Source organism: Ranitomeya variabilis, chromosome 4 (assembly GCF_051348905.1).
Source record: "Ranitomeya variabilis isolate aRanVar5 chromosome 4, aRanVar5.hap1, whole genome shotgun sequence".
Classification (NCBI taxonomy): domain Eukaryota; kingdom Metazoa; phylum Chordata; class Amphibia; order Anura; family Dendrobatidae; genus Ranitomeya; species Ranitomeya variabilis.
This window is the reverse complement of record NC_135235.1, coordinates 195,751,437-195,771,051: the sequence shown is the minus strand read 5'-3', so window position 1 is coordinate 195,771,051 and position 19,615 is coordinate 195,751,437. Positions and strand designations below refer to the sequence as shown.

General features: G+C 43.0%; 1 protein-coding gene across 1 annotated transcript in view; it reads right to left on the bottom strand.

Moving 5' to 3' along the window:
* Positions 1-19,615, bottom strand: part of TMEM150B (transmembrane protein 150B) — a 125,432-nt gene that overhangs the window by 23,249 nt on the left and 82,568 nt on the right. Inside the window, exon 3 of the mRNA XM_077259542.1 lies at positions 2,265-2,345. Within this exon, the coding sequence (XP_077115657.1) occupies positions 2,265-2,329 (65 nt within the window). The 5' untranslated portion in view covers positions 2,330-2,345. The remainder of the gene's footprint in view (positions 1-2,264; positions 2,346-19,615) is intronic.

Here is a 19,615-nt window from a genome sequence, read left to right as displayed (position 1 = left end):
TGTAGTCCTCTTTAACTTCTGGTAGTTGTTTTACATTCATTCTTTTCCTCCTGTAGATGGGGTATCACATCCTGCTGTCTGCCACCAGTGTAACGGGGTCTACCGTGCTGGAGTACCTCTTTCAGTACCACCCCGTGTTTCAGGAGGTCCACTCTGCTTTGGCTGGAGTCTGAATGAAGGACGCTGGCTGGAATTGCTTGGTTACATGGGTGCATATAAAAGATCACTGCTTCTCCACGTATTTCCAGTGTGTCAACACTTTACTCACAGGACACAGAATATATCACACAGATACAGAGGGCGGGCCAATTGAAAATCAGCAGGCCAGACATACATTACAATAGCCGCAGGTGGCCAGAGTCTGCCGATATTTACTGTGGGAATTACAAAGGTGGGGGAGGTCAGAAGGGGGATATCTTGTCCCCTCTGTCCAGGGGCGCAGCCTGTGGGCTGATGCATTAGGGACATGCATCTCACATGGAACCTATTATACATACATATACCTGCACAATATATTCTGGGTGCTGGGGGGGTTCCGTAACAATGAATATATTCCTAAAAGTGTTTAATTATCTACAGAGATAATCACTGCAGTATGATAAAATAGCCACTGTCTTTTACACTGAAAAGAAACCTGTTCTAAAATATTAGTAGGGCAAATCCTGGTGATCATGTGCAGCAGGAAGCTCTGCTGCTGTGACTTGGTTATCTCCAGGTCACAGTAGCGGAGCATCCCACTGCACATGATCACTGTCATTTTCTTTTTTTTTCCCCTTTTTCTAGAGAACCCCTTAAAATTGGTTTGGAAACCTATATCATTTTAAACAAAGGAAAATATTTTAAGAACATTTTCCCCTTAGGCATCAAATAGTTTTTGTGTTTATATTTCTATGTCTATTTTTTTTTGTATATTCAGAGCATTCAGACTTTTTCTTTTCCTGAGAGTGAGCTCCAAATGTTGATGAGAAATTACATAATAAAATGCGGTGTGCCAGTAGCCATACTGTCTTATTATGCTCAATGTACAAGTCATACCAGTATGATCTTAAAGGGAGTGTAGGATTTATATTAAGTTTGCCCAAAGGCATGTTTATCTGAAAATAAGAATATCAGCATTACTTGCCTTGTGTTGCTCCACCTTTGTTAATATGGCTGAGCCTGCAAAGTCCAAAGACGTTGAAGGTACAACATTGCCGAGACTAATGATTGTCTACAGTAGTCTTATGCTGTAAACGGATCTCACAACCAGAGTCATGTCAACGAAGACCAATGGGAAGAAGCGGCATTGGAGTGGCAGTAGATCGTAATACGGATATTCTTATTTCATGCAGATCATGGCTTTGGACTAACTTAATGTAAAAAAAAGATATACCCTTAAATTTCCGTCCAGCATATTCTCACCTAAAAGAGTTAACCACTTTCTATATAAATCAGTACTAAATAGTTTGTATAGATGGTATGGGCAACTTACTAGTATATAGTTTTTAGACGTTCTGGACCCACTTTCTGACACAACATCTCTTTGTCATCTGAGCCTTTTTTTCCCGATCAGTCTCAATTTCCCTGTTCTGAAAATGGCCACTTACTCTTCCATGATTAAGGACTTCTTTTAGTCTAAAACTTGTAGTAAATTATATTTTATTTTCTTGGATTCATAGTGAGTGATAATTTTTAAGATATGGAATTAACATTTTGAAAAAAAAAATTTTAATCATGAATCGGAAGGAAAATTTTGTATTTTCTATATAGTGTTTGGACACATGGGTGGCATTTTTGTGCCAAAAATTATTGAAAGCCTCAATCAAGGTGAGCTGGACTGCATCTGTTGCACTTATGGAGGACGAGAAAAGGTACACCATCCATCAATGGCTCGTTGACATGCTCTGTTTTTTTTTTCCTGATGTGGAAGGAAAAATCCACCAGTGGACATTTTTTAATAGGGGTTAATTTGGGAGAAGACTAAGATGACACAGGGGCATTACTTTAGAAGTTTTATAAAGTTTTCTTTCTTTCTAAAGACTATTATGTACTAATCATATTGAAAGCAACTGTCAGCCAATGCTTGGCCATCATAAAGCTATATCAAGTAGTTATTAAGTAAATAATTTAGAACCTATTGAGATTGAGATAAATTAAAATAGGATTCAAGGCAGGATAGAAGAACAATTTGAAATATAGAAGAATCTAGAGAAATAGGAGTCAACAAGAAGCAAAAAAGTGTAGTGTACAGCTACATAGATAAACTTCACAGTAAAACAACTTACACCACCCATATTCCAGCTGTGGCAAATACTGCTAGAAAAATCGGTAATAGTGCCCAGGCCCACATCTCATTACTAAGAAAGCTGAAAATCAACAAAACAGGTCAAATAAAATTATCAGCATTTTCATTGTCTAAAAGACTACACACAATAGCCCTAGGCCTGATATCACGGTGGAGATCAAGAAATATGAGAAGCCAACATTAAGTGAGATGACATTCATTCCCAACAAGATGTTGTTAGACCTATCATGTGCTTCACCTTAAGGCCTTATTTGGATATCTGACTTTCTCACGTATGAGAAAAACAGATCGATCATTTTGATCAGACATTGGTCCAAGTGTAACCAGTTTTTTTGTCCCCAAACGTGGAGAAAAGAAAATAAGTTTCTCCTTTCTGTATGTTTGTAAAAACTGAACCGCACTCAGATGTTAACCGAAAGCGGTCCGATTTTTTCACTAACCCAAAGACTTGCATTGCCGATTTTAACCTGACCTTCGATCAAAATCGGTCGTCTCCACAATTTTCTGTGGACTGCTAGAGACTATCAAAGGTACGAGTAATATCTGTGAAAACCACAGACTGCACTCGTACTACTGAATGAGGCCTAATCAAGAGACAAACATATTGCATTACATAACATCGGCCAAACACAGATTTATAGAGAAAAGTCAAGGACTGTTTTGAGTTAAGTATATCCCATTAATGAAAAATTCACCAAAAAAAAAGTAAGAAAAAAAACTTCATTTTTCAATTTAGCACCAAAATAGAGAACATTAGGGATTAGTAATGTTCATGGACATATATATTCCCATCTCATTCTAAGGATAAGCCACCATGTACAAAGAAACCAATGCACATTACTTATTTTATAGACACCCATCTACAGTGGGCAGTAATATCTCAGTTTTGAAAATAAAATAGGATTAGTTTTCAACATAGTCAAAATTCTGAATGATAACCAATAAAAATGGGCGAGGACTCATTCTTGAGTCCAGGTGGGAGCATTTGTCACCATCAATCCACTGGAAATATCTGAGCACTGTGCTTGGCTGTTCTAATTAGTGCCGCTGATTTTTACATAGAGCAATAGGGGAAATGTGTGTTTGCAAACCTACACTGTGTGCAGAATTATTAGGCAAGTTGTATTTTAGAGGATTATTTTTATTATTGATCAACAACTATGTTCTCAATCAACCAGAAAGACTCAAATATCAAACTTAATATTTTTGGAAGTTGGAGTGGTTTTTTTTTTTAGATTTGGCTATCTTAGGAGGATATCTGTTTGTGTAGGTAACTAATACTGTGCAGAATTATTAGGCAACTTAATAAAAACCAAATATATTCCCATCTCACCTGTTTAATTTTCACCAGGTAAACCAATATAACTGCACAAAATTTAGAAATAAACATTTCTGACATGCAAAAACAAAACCCAAAAAAATTAGTGACCAATATAGCCGCCTTTCTTTATGATGACACTCAGCAGCCTCCATCCATAGATTCTGTCAGTTGCTTGATCCGTTTACGATCAACATTGCGTGCAGCAGCCACCACAGCCTCCCAGACACTGTTCCAAGAGGTGTACTGTTTTCCCTCCCTGTAGATCTCACATTTTATGAGGGACCACAGGTTCTCTTTGGGGCACAGATCAGGTGAACAAGGGGGCCATGTCATTATTTTTTCTTCTTCGAGACCTTTACTGGCCAGCCATGCTGTGGAGTAGTTGGAGGCCTGTGATGGAGCATTGTCCTGCATGAAAATCATGTTTTTCTTGAAAGATACTGACTTCTTCCTGTACCACTGCTTGGAAGAAGTTGCTTCCAGAAACTGGCAGTAGGTCTGGAAGTTGAGCTTCACTCCATCCTCAACCCGAAAAGGTCCCACAAGTTCATCTTTGATGATACCAGCCCATACCAGTACCCCACCTCCACCTTGCTGGCATCTGAATCAGAGTGGAGCTCTCTGCCCTTTACTGATCCAGCCTTTGGCCCATCCATTTGGCCCATCCAGAGTCACTCTCATTTCATCAGTCCATAAAACCTTTGAAAAGTCAGTCGTAAGATATTTCTTGGCCCAGTCTTGACGTTTTATCTTATGTTTCTTGTTCAAAGGTGATCGTTTTTCAGCCTTCCTTACCTTGGCCATGTCCCTGAGTATCGCACACCTTGTGCTTTTTGTTACTCCATTAACGTTGCAGCTCTGAAATATGGCAAAACTGGTGGCAAATGGCATCTTGGCAGCTTCACGCTTGATTTTCCTCAATTCATGGGCAGTTATTTTGCGCCTTTTTTGCCCAATACGCTTCTTGCGACCCTGTTGGCTATTTGCCATGAAACGCTTGATTGTTCGGTGATCATGCTTCAAAAGTTTGGCAATTTCAAGACTGCTGCATCCCTCTGCAAGACATCTCACAATTTTGGACTTTTCAGAGCCCGTCAAATCTCTCTTCTGACCCATTTTGCCAAAGGAAAGGAAGTTGCCTAATAATTAAGCACACCTTATATAGGGTTTTGATGTCATTAGACAACACCTCTCCTCATTACAGAGATGCACATCACTTGATTTACTTAATTGGTAGTTGGCTCTCAAGCCAGAATAGCTTGGAGTAGGACAACATGTATAAAAAGTATCATGTGCTCAAAATACAACTTGCCTAATAATTTTGCACACAGTGTAGTTGTGCTCTTCTTCTAGAAACGGTCTTCCAGCTTGGCGAAATGAGGTCATCTGTTCTAGTGGTCGTTTGGGGTCCCAGAAGTCAGACACCCTATGGCTAAACATTGATCAGCTGGTTGATAGATAAATGTTTCAGGGTAGAATACCCCTCTAAGGGTATGTGCGCACGTTGAGTGTTTGCTTGCAGAAATTTCTGCAAGGCTTCTGCATCTCTTGGCAGCAAACCACACAGTTTTGCCTAGTTTTTTGCACGCATTTTTGTACAGCAATGAATGCTTTTTGGAGCTAATTAAAGAGATTTGAAAAAAATAAAAAAGTTTTGTGATGTAATTTCCTTGTTCAACCCCTTCTTTTTCATGCTTATTTGCCCCGTCCTAGACTAAAATAACCAGTCCTCAGCTACCCCAGAAATTGCACTTCATACTTGAAGCTGCAATTCTGGCACTTAGTCCAGGCTCTTCCCGATGCACTGGTGCAGTCGAATCAGAGTAATGTGATTAGGAGTTGGTGTCAGCAGCTGTCGCTGACACCCAGCCCTAGGTTTAGTAATGAAGAGGTGTCAGCCAGACACCTGAGTTCCCATATAACAATAAGTGCACACTTTACATTTAATAATGACCCGAGTCTCCCTGTGTACAGCTCCCCTATACACAGTATGATGCTCTCTTATACACAGTATAATGAACACCTCACTAACCTCTTAGTAGCCCCCAAACTGTTTGATGGCTCCAACACTGTATGATGGACCAGTCACTGTAATCTCCAAACTGTATGATTACCCCCTAGATAGCCTCCATATAGTATAATGCACTCCCATAGGCCTCCATATAGTATAATGCACTCCCCATAGGCAGACTCTATATAGTGTCTGTTGTAATAAGCCATCAAAGTCAAGAGCTCACAATGTAATGTTCAAAAGATTCATTAGATTCCTTCACTTTGCCAATTTTTTACTTATTTATGAGTAGGACTGTGACCTTGTGAGATTTTTTTTTACTAATGCTCTGTCAGATGCGTTAATCAATGTAGGGTCATCACTTTTGTGTCCAGCAGAAGGCAACATCTACAGCACTGCCAGTTATTACACATACTGATAAGACGTCATCAATAAAAGCTTATTTGTAGAAAACAATATCAGAAATTCTGCCTACTTTACAGTGTCTATTAATTGTTAATGAATATTGAGTACTTCATCAGAATTAAGCTTAGTAGACTTGTCTTAATTGAACAACCTTACTTAAAAAGTAGTTCTGGGGTGAGCTCTGCATGGTCCCATACAAAGCTGTAGGATATATTCTTATAATATACCGTTACGTACTGTAAGTTCGTGTGAATTTCCACTGCTAAGCATTGAACCCCCTTCTGTAACGTTTAAATGACCTGACTAGTGTTGAGTAGTGTTGAGCGATACCTTCCGATACTTGAAAGTATCGGTATCGGATAGTATCGGCCGATACCCGAAAAATATCGGATATCGCCGATACCGATACCCGATACCAATACAAGTCAATGGGACACAAGTATCGGAAGCTATCCTGGATGGTTCCCAGGGTCTGAAGGAGAGGAAACTCTCCTTCAGGCCCTGGGATCCATATTCATGTAAAAAATAAAAAATGAAAATAAAAAATATGGATATACTCACCCGTCCGGCGGCCCCTGGATCTTACCGATTGTAACCGGCAGCCTCCGTTCCTAAGAATGAGGAGTTTAGGACCCTCGATGACGTCGCGGCTTGTGATTGGTCGCGTGCCGCTCATGTGACCGCTCACGCAACCAATCACAAACCGCGACGTCATCGCAGGTCCTAAACTCCTCAATGAGCATGCCCATGGATCCCAGGCCCGCAGTGTGATTAAATCAGAAGACACTGCGAGGCGGGATCTCGGGCAGCGCGGCCGCACAGGCGCAGCCAGCCTGACACCAAATGATGTCAGAAGACAGGCAGCGCTAAGTGTGCCTGGCCAAGGGATAACATAACAGCGCAGGCTCCGGGACAGAATTAAACAACGCTGAGGAGGCGGCGCACGGCACCAAGGGGGTAGGAATGACGGCTGTGCTGCGTCACATTACGAAGGAAAGTCCCACCTCCGGGACGGTTTTACGGTATCAGTGGACACATTTTATAAGTGTCAAGTTCTGCGTGTGCAAGGAGCTAAACTAAAAGAGCTACCTTTTCCTTGTGCAGCATTACTGCTGCACAAGGTGGCTCTTTCAGTAACAAACTCCTGGGGGGGGGGGGGACAGGTTCCCTTAAATTTCAGTTGTTGTGTCAGCATGGTGGTCGCAGGACACATTGCCGGCTACACAGCTGGGGATCAGCTGACGTTACTGAAACCCAATAACACTGGGTCGTATGTTTTGACTGTTCAGCCTGCACTTCTGAGCCTCAACTGGCGGTGTTGGAGCCCAGGAATTACAGTTCAGGTGGTAGAAGGTGAACACAACAGGAGACCTGGATACTGTAGACATTCACCCAATTATTTAGTCAGGAAGAGGAGTGGCAAATTCCTGCGAGATCCAGGCCTGGTTCATTTTCAGAAAAGTAAGCCAGTCAATGTTATCGGAGGATAGTCGCATGCGACGGTCTGTTAGTACACCACCTGCAGCACTAAAGACGCGTTCCGATAATACACTAGCCGCAGGGCAAGCCAGCACCTCCAATGCATACTGGCTTAGCTCTGGCCATGTATACAGCTTAGAGACCCAAAACTTGAAAGGGGAAGAGCCGTCTGGGAGTACAGTAAGAGGGCAAGACATGTAGTCTGTCACCATCTGACGGAACCGTTGCCTCCTGCTGACTGGAGCCGCCTGTGATGGTGTAGACATTTGTGGCGGGCACACAAAACTGTGCCACAGTTAGGCCATACTGGTCTTGCCTTGGGCAGAGGCACTGCTTCTGCTCCCTCTTTGTGTAGAGCCTCCTCCACTGCCTCGACGCACTGAGCTGCTTTGTAATGCACTAGCAGCACTTCTCTCACTTGGAATGGAGAAGATGATGGAATTCACCAGTGTGTCTTGGTACTCCCGCATTTTACGCTCCCGGTTCAACGGTGTGATGAGGCTTTGTACGTTGTCCCGGTAGCGAGGATCGAGGAGGGTGTACACCCAATAATCAGCCATGTTGAAAATGTGGGTGATGCGGCGGTCGTTTCTCAGGCACTGCAGCATGTAATCAACCATGTGCTGCAGACTGCCAACTGGCCAAGAAACGCTGTCCCCTGATTGAGGCGTGATATCTGCCCGCTCTTCATCACCCCACCCTCGCTGTACACACTGACTACTGGACAACTGTGTACCTCCCTCCTCTGGATGGATGTCTTCCTCCTCCATTGACTCCTCCTCATCCTCCTCACAAAGTGTCCCCTGCCTACGCCTTTGTGAGGAACCACGTGGCGCTGACTGTCCAGAAGCTGATGGAAATAGTGACTCCTCATCCTCCACCTCTTCCACAACATCATCCCTTAGCGCTTGCAGTGTTTGTTGAAGCAGGCAGATAAGGGGGACAGTCATGCTGACTAGTGCATCATCTGCACTCGCCATCCACGTGGAATAATCGAAGGGACGCAAAACCTGGCAGACGTCCTTCATAGTGGCCCACTCTGTGGTTGTGAAGTCTGAACGGCGCGGAGTGCGACTTCTTTGCGCCTGATGCAGCTGGTACTCCATTACTGCTTGCTGCTGCTCACACAACCGCTCCAACATATGTAACGTGGAATTTCACCTGGTAGGTAGGTCACATATGATGCGATGTTCCGGAAGGCGGAATCGGAGCTGCAGAGCTGCAATGCGCGATCTTGCCGTGCTGGAACGCCGCAAGTGAGCACACTCTAGGCGGACCTTGTGCAGCAGTGCATCAAGATCCGGATAGTCCCTCAAAAAACTCTGCACGACCAAGTTGAGCACATGTGCCAGACATGGGATGTGAGTGAGGTTGCCGAGGCCCAGAGCTGCCACCAGATTTCGGCCATTGTCACACACTACCATGCCTGGCTGGAGATTCGCTGGCACAAACCACACATCGCTCTCCTGCTTGATGGCATTCCAGAGCTCCTGCGCTGTGTGGCTTCGATTCCCCAAAGAAATTAATTTCAAGACGGCCTGTTGACGTTTGGCCACGGCTGTGCTCATGTCGGTCGTAACAGGTAAACGTTCACGGGTCCATGTGGAGGTGGACTGTGACGGCTTCTGCAGCGATAATTCTGAGGAACTTGTGTATGAGGAGGAGTCAATGCGTACAGACTGGATTCCTGCAATCCTTGGAGTGGGCAGGACACGTCCTGCGCCACTCGCACGATCTGTACCCGGCTCAACAACATTAACCCAATGGGCAGTGAGGGAAAGGTATCGCCCCTGTCCATGGTGACTGGTCCACGCATCGGTGGTGAGGTGGACCTTGCTACTGATGGCGTTCAGTAGCACGTGTTTTATGTGTCCCTCAACATGCTTGTGCAGGGCAGGGATGGCTTGCCTGCTGAAATAAAAGCGGCTGGGCACATTGTACTGTGGGACTGCCAATGCCATCAAGTCACGGAAGCTGTCAGTCTCCACCAGCCTGAATGACAGCATTTCAAGGGACAGTAGTTTTGCAATGCCAGCATTCAGAGCCTATGCTCGGGGGTGGTTTGCCGAGAATGGCCGCCTTTTCTCCCATGCCTGTACTACCGATGGCTGTAGACTGGGCTGGGAGTGTGAGGATGACTGGGAACATGGTGCTGTGGGTGGAATTACAGTGGGTCTCTGGACAACAGTGCCAGAGGTTCTTCCATGGCGATTCTGGGAGGCAGCCGAACCAGCTGTTTGTGAGCTGGAGGAAGAGGCAACATGAGCTGAAGAGGTGGTAGCTGCCGCTGTTGGTTGGCCTAGGTCTTCAGTGTGTTTTTGTAACTCCACCGCGTGCCTGGTCCGTACATGTTTCCACATATTTTAGGTATTGAGGTTGCTGACATTTCTCCCTCTTTTGATTTTATGATGACACACCTTGCATTTGACAAAGCAAATGTCATCTGCAACTGTGTCAAAAAAGGACCAGGCACTGCAAGTCTTGGGAGCGCCCTTTTTGCCTTTTGGAAGAGGCATGCTCCTAACGGGTGCCGAAGTGGAGGCTACAGGCTCCGCAGTCTTCCCCCTCCCTCTTTGGCCCGTTCGGGGAATCTCTTCCTCAGAGCTGCTCCCACCACCTTCCTGTACCTCACGCCACGATGGGTCAAGGACCTCATCATCTACACTACCCTCTGCCACCAACTGCTCCTCCTGGGTAGTCTCAGCAGCAGAGCATGCACCAGAAAGTGGCACCTGAGAGTCATCATCAGATGCGTACTGCGGTGTGGTGACCGGAGGCACTGGCCCACCCGCCTCTTCAGAGTCAGAGAGACAAAGCTGTTGTGCATCAAGGCACACTGCCTCGTCTTCCATTTCTCCAATGCTGCTTGGCTGGCCCCCTGTTTCCAAGCCAAGAGATTCAGAGAACAGAAGTAGAGACGGCTCCTGTTCTGGGCTCTCTGAAAGCCTGGGCAATTTGGCAGGTGGTGAAGAGACAGATGGGTGCTCTCCAGTGCTCTGTGCCTGAGAGGATGTGGCACTAATTGAAGTCGATGCGTTAGCTGCCATCCATCCGACAACGGCTTCAATTTGGTCTTCACGCAGCAGCGGTGTACAGCGCTCTCCGACAAAGCTGCGCATGAAGGACTGTTCCCTGCTGAAATTGGGTGATGATGAGTCACCGGTGCCCGCAGCAGGCACAGAATCCCCACGTCCTCTCCCTGCTCTGCGCCCACGTGCCTTACTCCCTGCTCTCTTCATCTTGGTTGACTGATAAAGATAAGCAGAAAAGTACTAAGGGCTTAGTGTGCTTATTCCTGAACAGCTCCTAACAGGTATAAGAAACACTAATTTTCTAAAGTGTGGACTAGACTTTAATATGAGCTAATGTGGCCTACACAACTGTAAAGTGGTGTGTTTGGTGAACTTTATTATTATTTTTTTTTTTTTGCAGAACCGACTACAGGGCGAGCTGCAGTCACACGGAGACCGTGCAGACAGCCTTAAATGGCGCTGCAAGGCCCAAAAAACCTCCTCTAGGTTATCCTATGTAGTGTTTTTCCACAATTTAGCTAAATACGGGTGGAAAGCCACTAATAGGAATTATTTGAAAAAATGTGCAGCAGGCTGCACGATTAGCAAAAAAGGACAATGGATTTTATGGTATGAGGCAGTGACGCAGCCTGAGCTGAATACAACCGGCTGTGGCTGCACACAGACTACAGGGTGAGCTGCACTCTCACGGAGACCATGCAGACAGCCGTAAACGGCGCTGCAAGGCCCAAAAAAACGGTGTGTCATCTCCTCCTGTATATAGTATATACCTGTGTGTTATCTCCTCCTGTATATAGTATATACCTGTGTGTCATCTCCTCCTGTATATAGTATATACCTGTGTGTCATCTCCTCCTGTATACAGTATATACCTGTGTGTCATCTCCTCCTGTATATACCTGTGTATCATCTCCTCCTGTATATAGTATATACCTGTGTGTCATCTCCTCCTGTATACAGTATATACCTGTGTGTCATCCCCTCCTGTATATAGTATATACCTGTGTGCCATCTCCTCCTGTGTATAGTATATATCTGTATGTCATCTCCTCCTGTATATAGTATATACCTGTATGTCATCTCCTCCTGTATATAGCATATACCTGTATGTAATCTCCCCTGTATGTCATCTTCTCCTGTATATAGTATATGTACCTGTGTGTCATCTCCTCCTGTATATAGTATATACCTGTGTGTCATCTCCTCCTGTATATAGTATATACCTGTGTGTCATCTCCTCCTGTATACAGTATATACCTGTGTGTCATCCCCTCCTGTATATAGTATATACCTGTGTGTCATCTCCTCCTGTATACAGCATATACCTGTATGTCATCTCCTCCTGTATATAGTATATACCTGTATGTCATCTCCTCCTGTATTAGACCTCGTTCACATGTTATTTGGTCAGTATTTTTACCTCAGTATTTGTAAGCTAAAACTTGGAGTAAAACAATCAGAGGAAACGTTTATTAGAAACATGTCACCAAGTCTGTATTTTTCTCCCACTCATGGATTTGGCTTATAAATACTGCGGTAAAATATGTCATCTCCCATGTATATAGTATGTACCTGTGTCACCTCCCCTGTATATAGCATATACCTGTATGTAATCTCCCCTGTATGTCATCTTCTCCTGTATATAGTAGGTACCTGTGTGTCATTTCCTCCTGTATATACCTGTTTGTCATCTCCTCCTGTATATAGTATATACCTGTGTGTCATCTCCTCCTGTATACAGTATATACCTGTGTGTCATCCCCTCCTGTATATAGTATATACCTGTGTGTCATCTCCTCCTGTATACAGTATATACCTGTATGTCATCTCCTCCTGTATATAGCATATACCTGTATGTAATCTCCCCTGTATGTCATCTCCTCCTGTATATAGTATGTACCTGTGTGTCATCTCCTCCTGTATATAGTATATACCTGTGTGTCATCTCCTCCTGTATATAGTATATACCTGTGTGTCATCTCCTCCTGTATATAGTATGTACCTGTTTGTCATCTCCTCCTGTATACAGTATATACCTGTATGTCATCTCCTCCTGTATAAACCTGTGTGTCATCTCCTCCTGTATATAGTATATACCTGTGTGTCATCTCCTCCTGTATACAGTATATACCTGTATGTCATCTCCTCCTGTATATACATGTGTGTCATCTCCTCCTGTATATAGTATATATCTGTGTGTCATTTCCCCCTGTATATAGTATATAACTGTATGTCATCTCCCCCTGTATATAGAATATACCTGTATGTCATTTCCTCCTGTATATAGTGTATACCTGTATGTCATCTCCTTCTGTATACAGTATATACCTGTATGTCATCTCCTTCAGTATATAGTATATACCTGTATGTCATCTCCCTTGTATATAGTATATACCTGTATGCCATCTCCGCTGTATGTAGTATATACACCGGATTGTCATCTCCTCCTGCATTAGACCTCGTTCACATGTTTTTTGGTCAGTATTTTTACCTAAAACTTGGAGTAAAACAATCAGAGGAAACGTTTATTATGAACATGTCACCACTTCTGTATTTTACTCCCACTCGTGGTTTTGGCTTATAAATACCGAGGTAAGATACTGACCAAATACTGAACGTGTGAATTTGGCCTCCACATGCAGTGCCACACTCTTCCCTATGCACAGCCTCATACTGCACAGCACCTCACTTCTCTCATTTTCCCCCTGACATCTCTCATTTTCCCCTCACATCTCTATCCATGAGGCTCCTCCCTTTCCCTTGACATCATGCCTCACAGAAGCAACTCCATTCTAGACACGGCGGAGCTAGACCAGATGTGGCCTGTGCCGGCTATATTTATCAGTTATTGAGGTGCATGACGCCGTCATGATAAAGAATGCACCAATCACTCAGAGTGTCAGGTAGACGATGCTAAATTCTAAAAATCAGAAGACTGCTGGCAAAAACAAGTTGCCATAAATGCATCTTTATTTGCCCATGTAAGACATTTTTCCATAAACCCCAGGCTTTAAAATTTGCAAAATCTGTTTTGCTTGTATAGTAATGATTTACTAAATGACCACTTCCTAGCGTACTGGCTGGACTGACGTTCTTCATTGCGGATATTAGAGCACTTACATAACATAATGCACATGTGGCAAAGAGGACAAAGTGTAGCTCTTATCTGCTGGTTATATTGTGTCCAAATAACGAGCTTTCTATTTTAAGGCGATTCAGAAACGGAAAAGACTATTTATAGATATGTATATTAGGTGTGGCCATAAACCCTAACACCCTATAAACCCTTCATCTTTTTTACCTGTCGCCAGCCGCCTATTGATTAAACACATTACGGTTAAGAAGTCATTATTCAGGGATAATTCTACCTGGCAGAGATAAAAGGGTTATTTCACTGACACAACACATTCTCATAAGTCCTAATAATGCTGCAATTGCCAGGCACGACAAGAGCCAGCAGACGAGTCAGCTCACCCGGGTTTGCCGTTAGTCACCCCGTTTTCATGATACCTCCCCTGTTTCAGTATGGCCGACGGGGACATGGAACGTTGCAGCATTTAATGAGTTAATAGTAGCGATAAGAGCTCAGCCAGCTCTTTAACACAACCTGACAAAACTCAGATGCTGGCTCTATAACACAACTAACTGGCCTTCTGCAGGTAGGGTACGGGATCAGTTCCTGAGCCTGCTTCATCCTCTTGCACCTCCCGCCATGTGCTGTGTATCTATGGAGCATGTCAGAAAATTATTAAAAAGTCAGTCACAAATATAATTCAGATCAACTTGACTGAGCACAAGTGCAGATACTGGGTTACATAAAGCTATTTTTGATGCTCTCACTTTAAGAGGCTCAATATGTGTGTTGTAAGAAATCTTACAACATGACAATTACGCAGTTTAGGCCCTCCACACACTCACATCGACTTCCTACCATTCCCCTTACTCATGAGCTTCCACTCTAGTTCAGGACTGTAGACTAGGTCACATCTAAGGACTTCAGGGAAGCCAGACCTCATAGTTGCCATTTTCTGATTCCCCAACAGGATTGAGAACAACATGTAACCCCACACTTGATCCCTAACCAGGAAGACTTCCGCAGCCCAAGCAGACTCTCCAGAGCCCAACACTCAGACCAAGAATGCAATTCAACAGGAGTCCACATAGAACATTTTTGTGCCACCTCTTCCACAACCAGACCACTGGCAGCCACTCTGCAATCTCACTGTCGCTTGTCGGAGCACCTGTACGGCATCCCACACCAAAGCTCTCTTTCTGGCAGGTGACACATTCAGAAACCCACAGGGCCCATCAAGACTCCTGACCTTGGGCTTACCACCATAAGAGTCACAAGATTGAATGTTGAACACCACTCCACAGAAGAACAAGCTTGCTCCTAACAATTAAAAAGGTCCCGGCCTACATACTGCACATACCATCAGAATTCAGACCTAGTGTCCGTTTAAACACAGGAGTCTATATAGGAGGAATGCCAGATAGAAGTAGAGTACAAGACAACTACTGTATGAACCATAAAAATTACCAAGATTTTATTGCGATGACATAACTGCTCCGAAGGTCCAGCGAGGTTCATGCCAAATTACCCAACGTTTTCATGGAAAGGTTGTGGAAAAATGAGGAGTTTAATACAAAATTGGTGGAACTGTGCAACCACTAAGCAATTCTAGGCTACAATAACTAAAGTATGATATCAATACACTGTGTTCCAAATTATTATGCAAATTGGATTTAGGTGTGATAAAGATTTAATTGTTTTGTTTTTCAAATAAACTCATGGATGGTATTGTGTCTCAGGGCTCAATGGATCACTGAAATCAATCTTAAACACATGGGATAATTAGTTTTCCAGGTGATTCTAATTAAAGGAAAACTACTTAAAAATTATGTTCCACATTATTAAGCAGGTCACAGTTTTCAAGTAACATGGGAAAGAAAAAGGATCTCTCTGCTGCCGAAAAGCATCAAATAGTGCAATGCCTTGGTGAAGGGATGAAAACATTAGAAATTTCCCGAAAATACTACGATGATCACGCTTAAGTTAAGAGATTTGTGGCTGTGTCTGAGCACAGATGTGTTTGTGCTGATAAAGGCATAATGAGGAAGATTTCTGCAAGGCAAGTTCATCAGATTAAGAGAGCAGCTGCTAAAAAGCCATTACAAAGCAGCAAACAGATATTTGAAGCTGCTGGTGCCTCTGGAGTCCCTCGAACCTCAAGGTGTAGGCTCCTTCAAAGGCTTGCTGTGGTGCATAAACCTACTATTCGGCCACCCTTAAACAGTGTTCACAAGCAGAAATGGTTGCATTGGGCCCACACATACATGAAGACAAACAGTCTTGTTTACTGATAAGTGTTGAGCAACCCCGGATGGTCCAGATAGATGGAGTAGTGGATGGTTGCTGGTTGGCCACCATGTCCCAACAAGGCTGCAACAACAGCAAGGAGGTGGAGGTGTCATGTTTTGGGCCGGAATCATGGAGAAACAGCTGGTATGCCCCTTTAAGGTTCCTTAAGGTGTGAAAATGACCTCTGCAAAGTATATAGAGTTTCTGACTGACAACTTTCCTCCATCGTATAAAAAGCAGAAATGTGCCTTCAGGAGCAAAATCATCTTCATGCATGACAATGCACCATCTCATGCTGCAAAGAATACCTCTGAGTCATTGGCTGCTATGGGCATAAAATTAGAGAAACTCATGGTGTGGCCACCATCTTCCCCTGTCCTCAACCCTATAGAGAACCTTTGGAGTATCATCAAGCAAAAGATCTATGAGGGTGGGAGGTAGTTCATATCAAAACAGCAGCTCTGGGAGGCTATTCTGACTTCATGCACAGAAATACAAGCAGAAACTCTCCAAAAACTTACAAGTTCAATGGATGCAAGAATTGTGAAGGTGATATCAGAGAAGTGTTCTATGTTAACATGTAACTTGGCCTGTTAGGGTGTTTTGGAGTTAAATAGCTTTTTGTTCAGTGAATGTGACCTCCTAATGCTGCAAATTCAACAAATGAGCATTTTCAGTTCTTTAAAACATATCAAATGTTTAGAAATTCTACTGTGCGTAATAATTTGGAACAGTGCATTTTAAGTTTTTATTCATTTTGGAGATTATACTGTTATCACTGGGAGGTTTCTTCAATAAAATTCGTTGTATAATCTAACGGGTGATGACTTTTATTAGACGGACTGTCATTAGCACCAACAATTTAGGAAAATCAGAGAAAAATGTCATTTGCATAATAATTTGGAACATAGTGTATATTCATCACATTCCAGAGCTGCCACTACCTAACCTGAAAGCAGACCTAATTTAGATGGGTAGTCAGTAGAATCCCATGTGTGGTGTGGTCTGCGTCTGCTCCACTCTCTTTATCAGCTCCAAATCTGCCTGCGGTTTGGCATCTGGGGCTTTTATGTCCCAGAACTCTGTCCTGCGGGTCACCTGACCAGGTCCAGCATACAAAGCTGCTCCCCCTGCAGTTCTTCCAGTACAAATTGGTTCCACCTAATTGCACCCGACCAGCAGATGGCAGTCTTTCCTCTTTATGGTCACATCCTGCAAGGGCTCTTCAGGGGCATCACTGCTTCATCCTACATACCCACAAGAGAAATTTACATGTTGCTGATTTTAACCCCTTCATGACATATTATTTAATCAGCTGTCAAGTGCCTTTAATAGCCATGGGTGGAGCTGTGATCCACCCGCGACAGTTAACCTGTTAAATTCCTCTGTCAATCACTGACAGTGGGATTTAACATGTGCCAGCACATCATTAATCCCACCCATCTGCACCCCTGTCATGTTTTCGGAACATGCCATTAGGTTGTCATGACAGCCGGGGGTCTGCAGAAGAACCCATGCCTGTCATTATGATACTCCTCTGAGCGGCGGCTGGTGGCCAGCGTTCATAGGAAATTATGATTTCTGCTCTACATAGAGGTTGACACCTTGCTATGATAAGCACAGGCTATCGTACGTTCACAGATTCAAGTCTCCTAAAGTGACTATTAAATACAGTTAAAAAAAAAAAAAAGTTTTTTACAATATTAAATGAAATAAAAAACACAAAAGTTCAAATCGACCCCCTTTTGCTCCATTGAAAATCAAGCAATTAAGAAAACTATACATATATAGATCCAAACAGGTATATGAGAAGAAAGAAGGTTGCAGCACTCACCATCGGCTCTTCATTTCTTTATTCGGTGAAACAAACCTTGATAGGTTGTGGCATTAGAAAAAGGCTTAGGCGTGACGAGGGGAGCGGGGAAGTGCAGGAACGAGACGGACGACGGCCGTTTCACGCTGTTGCGCTTCTACGGGTCCATGAAGCGCAACAGCGTGAAACGGCCGTCGTCCGTCTCGTTCCTGCACTTCCCCGCTCCCCTCGTCACGCCTAAGCCTTTTTCTAATGCCACAACCTATCAAGGTTTGTTTCACCGAATAAAGAAATGAAGAGCCGATGGTGAGTGCTGCAACCTTCTTTCTTCTCATATACCTGTTTGGATCGTTACAATTGCATGCATAGCACCGCCTCAGTCTTCTTAGGATCGCTTTATCCCCGAAGCCTACAGAAAAATCTTCAAAGTAAATCCCTTATAAGTGGGTGTCACTTCGGTGCCAAGTACACTTTCTGTCTGCATATGCTATACATATATAGTATGGCTGCACTCAGAAACACATGATCTATCAAAACATAAAATAAAATTAATTTGTTTGGTAAACAGCATAACGAGTAAAAGAATCAAAAATAACAGAATTATGTTTTTTGTCCGTTGCAACAAAATACAATGAGAGGCGATCAAATTATTGTATATACCGCAAAATGGTATCAACATAATTTCAGCTCAGGGCGCAAAAAAATAAAAAATAAAAATAAGCCCTCCCCCAGCCCCAGTTACCAAAAAATTAAATCCCTTTGGGTCTCGGAAAATGGTGCAAATGCAAAAAAATTTATTCTTCAAATTTTTATTATGTTTTACCACTTAAAGTGGTTGTCACACAAACAAAAGAATATCGTAATCAATAGATCTTGGAAAAATAATAATTTCCACAATTGGATGTTTGAATAAGTGTTCCTGTGCTGAGATAATCTTATAAATATGTCTCTGCTGTGTACTGTGTAATGGCCGTGTCTAGCCGTGCAGGAACATGTTTTTTTTTTTTATAAACATACATGTTTGGTATCAGCGTACTCATACGGACCTGGAGAATCATATTCAGTTTTACCATACCGTAAAAACATAGTAAATAAATGTGGAGTTGCACTTTTTTTGCAATTTCACCAGACTTTGGAATTTTTTTTTATGTTTTCGACTATACTATATCGTAGAATGAATTGTGCCATCCAAAAGTACAACTTGTCCTGCAAAAAACAAGCCCTGATATGGCTATATTTACAGGAAAAAAAACAAAAATTGAAAACTTACAGCTCTTGCAAAAAGGGGAGGAAAGAACAAACGGAAAAAAAAAGGAAAATGGCCCGGGGGTGAAGTGGTTAAATATGCACCGTGGGTCAGTTTATGCAGAATAACAGAAAAGCAGGAGATTTCTATAAATCCCATAAGACACTATATTTTTTAAGGACCAAAAATTTGCGGCGTCAAAAACTAATCGTCGGGGCTTAACCTCAATGTAATAAAGAGATAGATCCCTAAACACCTTCCGGAATAGGTCTTACTTATTTCTTAGTAAATAAATTCAAGAATTGATTTTTTCCATTCGAAGTCCAACAATAGACAGACCCCTATCCTATGTTACGGTGTCCATGCTATTTTACGGAAATATCAAGGCACCCTGCGCTGTTGTAGCTGTGGCTGTCTGATCACAATGGAAGACCATTTACTAACAGACTGAAAAAGTGCGGAATGCTTGTTGTGTGATTTTCAGGGCTCAGGATCGCATATACAGTATACTCAAAGCTGTTACAGATACAAATACTATTAGGATTTTTACGCCTTTAGTCACAAGTGGTAATTGTATAGCAACGTTATAGCTGTTAAGTACTTATCGACATTAGTCTCCACCCGTAATTATATTACGTCCTAATCGGCAACTTTAAGAGCAT